Source organism: Magnolia sinica, chromosome 5, assembly GCF_029962835.1.
Source record: "Magnolia sinica isolate HGM2019 chromosome 5, MsV1, whole genome shotgun sequence".
Taxonomy (NCBI): Eukaryota; Viridiplantae; Streptophyta; class Magnoliopsida; order Magnoliales; family Magnoliaceae; genus Magnolia; species Magnolia sinica.
Window position 1 is genome coordinate 22974857 of NC_080577.1, and position 6246 is coordinate 22981102.

At 40.8% G+C, this 6246-nt stretch overlaps 1 protein-coding gene across 1 annotated transcript; it reads left to right on the forward strand.

Annotated features, from left to right (window-relative positions):
- Positions 1–238: 238 nt before the first annotated feature.
- LOC131247251 (late embryogenesis abundant protein 1-like) lies at positions 239–2756 on the forward strand. Its single transcript, XM_058247657.1, has 3 exons — positions 239–348; positions 1205–1339; positions 2549–2756. Exons 1-3 carry the CDS (start codon positions 295–297, stop codon positions 2636–2638), a joined length of 279 nt encoding a protein of 92 aa, XP_058103640.1. The 5' UTR covers positions 239–294; the 3' UTR covers positions 2639–2756.
- Positions 2757–6246: the final 3490 nt, after the last annotated feature.

A 6246-nucleotide genomic window follows, 5' to 3' on the forward strand; every position in this document is an offset into this window, starting at 1 on the left:
TGGACGTAGCGGATTTCTCACGAATATCACGGTGAGCCCCACCTAGCATCCCAGAGCATGAACTTCAACTTCCTGCGAAATCCGCGTCCATTCAGTTGGTTGTGAACCCACGTCAAGCGCAATCCGACTCGCTCCTACTCCCAAGTGTCACCTGTTCCTTGAACATGACTGACACGTGTCACCCTCACACCCACCCCCAGGATCTATAAAAGCGACGCGCCCTGAAGTTTCCACAAAAGCAAAGCAGCAAACACACTCAAAAAAATCCCTCTTTCGTAATATCAACGAAAAACGATGTCGAACTCTCAGCAAATGTTCCAATCCGGCGAAGCCCGTGGTCACGCAGCGGTGAGTATTTAGCTCCACGTTCAACTCCCGGCCAGCTCGAAATCAGACCACTTTTCTGTAAGTGGGCCTGGTTGGGCTGGACCATATTTCAACTGGGCTCGTGCCATGGGCCTAAAATAATCTATCATACATAACACGCCCGGAAATAGAGCTAGGGTAGGGTCGGGTTTAGCTGGTGTTCAACCCCAGCCCAACCCAAGGTTTCTATACCTCAACCTTAACCCAATCGGGTTGGGAATTCTTAACCCAAGCCCAACCCAAGCAGGCCGATGCATACTAATATTTTCGTTATTATATTGCAATACACATTTTATTTTATTTTACCTATGATTTTATTAATTATATATGTAGTTATTTATAAGTAAAACTTTATTTTTTTCTAAACAAACAAGCTAAAATATAGGACAACTACTCCTTTAAAAAGTCGCACTCAATTTATTTGGGAGAGAGAAATCTAGCATATCTTGTTAGCTTGAGTCTATCTCGAGATAGTGTGGACTAATGAGACTCGACGGCAATGGGATTTCCTATGCCTCAATTATAATTTATAAGTAACTTATATATTAATCAGTTTGTGACCCGAGCCCGACCCAAGTTTTATCGGGTTGGCATTTATATAGTGGCGTTTATATAGCCCAAGCTTGAGGCCAAATCCGATACATCCTGCCCAACCCTAACCCACTGTCGGGTCAGTCACAGGTTGATCGGGTTGAACCTGCCCGACTTTCAGCCCTAGCTAGCAATGTGTCAGTTGGGCCTGACCCACTTCCAAGGCGAGTTTGGGCCGAGTTCAGTAACAGCTCTTGGTTTTTAATGTTGGTGGAAGTGGCCCACTATCTAACGGTTGGATTCGCAGGCTAAGACGGACCAAATGACGCAGTCGGCTAAGAATACGGCAAATACGGCCCAAGAGAAGGCAAGCAATGCTGCCCAATCTGCTAAGGAGTCTGCCCAGCAGGGAAAGGAGTCTACCCAAGGATTTTTACAGCAGGTTCTCTCTTTAATTACGGAATTACCCTTGCCCTTCCAACCTAATATTATTCAGAAAATATGGGACGTTGATACCTTCATTTTTCTCAAGTGGGGCCCATGGTCCATGGTCTGTTGATCCAGAACGTTCCATCCTCTCATTCTACGTGGGATCATTTAAGTATGCATTGTGATGGCCCCACCTTGGATGCCTATGGTGATAAAAGCTTAATCTGATTGGTCGATCCTAACCACCCCATGATTTTTTAGCCATCGATTGTGGATGTCTGCATTTTGACCGTCCTTTTCTGGGCTATTGATGGACCATGGCAATCAAGTAGATAGTCCAGATCATTAGAAGTGGGCCACAAATTTTTAGTAAATCCATGAATTTGCATTGGATCTGGATTTGGTAATTTCCAAGTCCATGTATTTATTAGAACATGGGTTTGGAAAATCAATGAATTCCTACCCTCCAATGGGAAATGGTATAGGAGGGTGCGGCTTATGTGGTAAGGTGGATCCCTAACTGTGGGGTCTACCGTGATGTATGTGTTTTAGATCCATGCCGTCCATCCGTTTTGAAAGATTATTTAAGGGCATGATCTCAATAAAATGAAGCATATCCAGATCTTGGATGGACCACACCACAGGAAACGGTTGTGATTGAATACCCACCATTAAAAGCTTCTTGGGGACCACCGGAATGTTTATTTACCATCCAACCTGTTGATAAGGTGACAAAGATCTGGGTAAAGAGACCACACAAATATCAGCTTGATCCAAAACTTGTAGCCCACAAAAAGTTTTTAATGGTTAATCACCACTGTTTCCTATGGTGTGCTCCACCTGAGATTTAGATCTTCTTTATTTTTGTAATCATGCCCTAAAATCAGCTTTCAAAACGGATGGACGGCGTGGATGTAAGTAAAATACATCAAGGTGGGCCCCACAGTCAAGGATAGGAGACCATGAATTAATGCAATAGGGTTCTAGGCCAATCAAAGATGGACAAGTGGAGGCACTTCTAAGAAAAAGCATTCTGAAAGACCGTGGGGCCCACCTCTGATTTGAAACTCCACCTGCCCTTCTCTGATTGGTCCAGTGCCTTATTATGGTAGGTCATGACCCCATCGAATCACCGTTAGTTTGGGAATGGACGGTGGATAGTTGATCTTAGTTTGCTGCTCATGCGTTGATTTATTTATTATTTATTTTTTAACATGGATAGACTGGGGAGCAAGTGATGAACATGGCCCAAGGTGCTGTGGACAGCGTGAAGAGCACTCTAGGAGTGGGTGAATCCCAGACCAAGAAATGAAAGGCCCAATTCAACTCTCTCTCTTTCTCTCATGTTTTTACTAGTTGTTCTTATTTTTTATAATAATAAATATAGTATTTTATAATTATCAATAATACTATTATTATTTGTTATTGTTTTTTGTTTATTAATAATATGTAGGTGGGGTGTGGCTCTTAGGGATTGCAAGGGCTTGCAATGGTTACAAATGAAGGGAAATGATGATGTGAGAGGTGCTATTTGTATTTGTTTTCATTTGGGTTGAGATTTCTCAGAGAGAAATGGCTTATGAGATGTAATAAAACTAATGAGTAATGAAAATGCTGCATTCACCACACTTCTTTTGCCTCTTTTCTGTGTGTATATATACGTCTCGGTGCAATCCTATGCAAATGGTCCACTTGTAAAGATGTCTAACTTGCTCATACGGTGCTTGGGAACATGGGCTGGGCTCTATTATGGTGACCGCCTACTGCATGGACCGCGTTCTGATTTTCTGGACATCCCACCCAACACTAGAAGCTTGCCTGAAGGAAGACCTAAATAGATGGCCCAGCCTGAGCCTGGCTTGGGTTTGGCCCCATGCAGGCCATGCATTGATTGATGACTCATCTGATTCCTATATGATTTGTCTAGAGCTGAACACGAGTCGAGCTAGCTCTAGAAACTCACTCGAATTGACTCAGTTGAGCTTGATCTGACTCGACTCGCAATATGGTTTGGGTTAGGCCGAGCACCAAAAACTGTAGCTTGAAAAAAATTGAGCCGAGTTTGAGCTTAGACAGGTCAAATCGACTCTACTCGAACAGAGCTTGAACCTGACTCAAATTCGACTCGATATATATATATATATATATATATATATATATATATATATATATATATATATATATATATATATATATATATATATATATATATATATATATATATATATATATATAAGTGAAAACGACAGAGGCGCACCTCGTACAATGTTACATCTGAAGCTTCTGCCTCATTCAATCTCTCTCTCTCTCTCTCTCTCTCTACTTTCTCCTTCTCTAAATTGTAACTCGACTTGACTTGATTCGACTCAAATAGCTCTCTCTACCCAACTTGATCCTAGCTTGACTCGACTTGAACCAGCGAGCCAAGGTGAGCTCGAGCTTGGGTCATGGTGGGGTCGAGTTGAGCCGAGCTTGGCCAAGCTCGACTCGAACTCGACTCGTGTACAGCTCTAGATTTCTCTGACTCTTGGATGAGTCGACTCAAACAGGTCACCTCAACTCAACTCAAGACTAAACAAGTTGGTCTAAATCACCAAATCTTCAATTCACGAGGTCACGTCGGGAAACGGCTTGTGCTTATCCCATTTTCTAGCTGTATTCGCCCTGTAGCTATTGCGTGCGATCGACCGAGGTCAAGCTACCAATCAAACCAGCTACAGCACAGTGAAATCCTGGAATAAGGAATGCCCATCTCCAGCAGTCACGAAGCTGTATTCTACGGTAGAGTAGCATTTTTGTCACAGCCCAAGATGTTAATTTGCACAAGCACTAGAAATGTTAATTCTCAGTTTTCAGTTCCAACGGGTGCGACCCATGGTTCATTAATTAAGACCATGGTTTCCCAAAACTCATTTATCCTATTAACCGTTTCTGCAAGCACCAGTATGTAAGTTTTCGGCATTCATTTCTCGTGTTGGCGGGCCGCACCGGAACTTTTCCAGGTTGGAAGATACTAACCACCACATCTTGGGCCTTATTACAGTTGAATGTGGATTGTTTCGATATTACTAGTAGTTGTCTACTTGTAGGACAAAAATCTAACGGTTTGAATCTTTCTGGGCATTATCCATCCACGGCAGCAGACAAAAAATCAATGATCTGGATTGTTTTTGTGCCCCACTTGCTAGAAGCCTGAAACCAAATGATCAGACCACATAAATGCAAAACTGAAAAATGGGGTATGGTTTCAATCAGCTGTAGAGATTGAACATTTATTAATAAATGTTGAGAGGTTGATTATCAAGAGTACAAGGGCCATAAATGCTTCTGGTTTTAGGCCCGGAAGGTCTTCTTGATGACATGGGGCTTGTTATGTTGACAAGTTGATATTCTCAAATTACAAATTTGTAATTTCTGTATTAAAAAAAGAAAAAGAAAAAGAAAAAGAAAAAGAAAAGGAAAGAAACCGAAAATATTAAAGACATACTGAAGCACGTGTGATGATATTGTCCTTAAAGCATTATTCACCCATTCTCAAATTAATTGACATTGTTGACAGGCAAATAGCTTCTAGGATACGATGAGCCTACGTGTGGTTCCGCATTTAGCAAGCATGAAGAAATCACTATTGGAACTTTGTAAGCACAATATGCTGGCAGAGAGACAAAAAAAGAAAATTGTTAGCTTAGACCACTACACTAGTATAGTTCTTGCGGGCTTACTGGCTTAGGTTCATATTGAACTTCGTTGGCTTGATCAAAGAACTGTTGAAACTTTACTAGTTCATATGAGAGAGAGTCGCGTGGCTTTTGTTGATGAAATGAACCAGCCAAGTTCAGTTTATATAGGCTAGGGTAGCTGGACATTTTGGTCCAGGGTCATAACTCCAATTGATCGTTTCTAATTATTGGTGAGAAACTAGATGTTATTTGGTGGTTTCTGACTGTTTTGCATGTGAAAAAAATCAGCTACATGCTATCTGTTTAGACTCATTGGCTAGCCGTTTATGATTGTTGGGCTAGTCACATGCAATAGTTTCTACATAATTCAGCTTAATACAAGTCTCGGTTCTCCTTTATTTCTCTAAGCAAATAGTAAGGTACTCAACACCCTACTTATTAAGATAAAATTTTCTTTTCTCCTCTAATACAGAACTATTCCTAAAACACAAAAACCGAGTTTTTTACAAACCTTTATATATATATATATATATATATATATATATATATATATATATATATATATATATATATATATTTTATTGAAATTTTTTTTCATCAAAATATTTTCCATAACATAGTAGTTGTATGATATGGAGTGACCGTCTAGTAGACTCATGACAGGTGGGCTGCAGTTGAAATATTGCAAAGATGTCCCAGTCATCTGATTGATATACTTCCTGTTGAGTATGGACAGTGGCTAATACTCCTTCACAGTCCATTCTCAAGTCACTTACAGATCGGTTGAGACAAGTAGGGGTGCACACGGGTCGGTTCGGTCCGGTTCTGGGGTGAAACCGAAACCGAACCATTCTTAATGGTTCTAGGATATTCGGAACCAAAACCGAACCGTTAGCACCCTGGAACCGAACCGGAACCAGACCATCAAAACCGGTTCGGTTCCATGGTTTTGGGCTTTTTATAATCCAACCCAATTACACGTTTTATTTTATAATCTAGCCCATGTCCATTTATGTTGTGATCCATTTGATGAATGGTTTAGATATTATATAAGGTGTGCAAAAATACATTTATGGAAACAATCAAATGGTGCATTGTAAACCATAAATCATGAGTCAAATATGGAAAAAATCAAAGGGTTCCTAGTTCGGTTCCAAGTGCGGTTCCACGGTTCGGTTCTACGGATCGGTTTATAGTTCAATTCGGTTCTACATACCTCCAAACCAAGAACCGAACCAAT

Excerpts from the sequence above, each read along its gene's own strand:
- LOC131247251 (XM_058247657.1), top strand. The coding sequence starts at position 295 with ATGTCGAACTCTCAGCAAATGTTCCAATCCGGCGAAGCCCGTGGTCAC. Across the intron at positions 349-1,204 it reads AAGCCCGTGGTCACGCAGCG|GCTAAGACGGACCAAATGAC; the intron begins GTGAGTATTTAG and ends TTGGATTCGCAG. Across the intron at positions 1,340-2,548 it reads CCCAAGGATTTTTACAGCAG|ACTGGGGAGCAAGTGATGAA; the intron begins GTTCTCTCTTTA and ends TAACATGGATAG.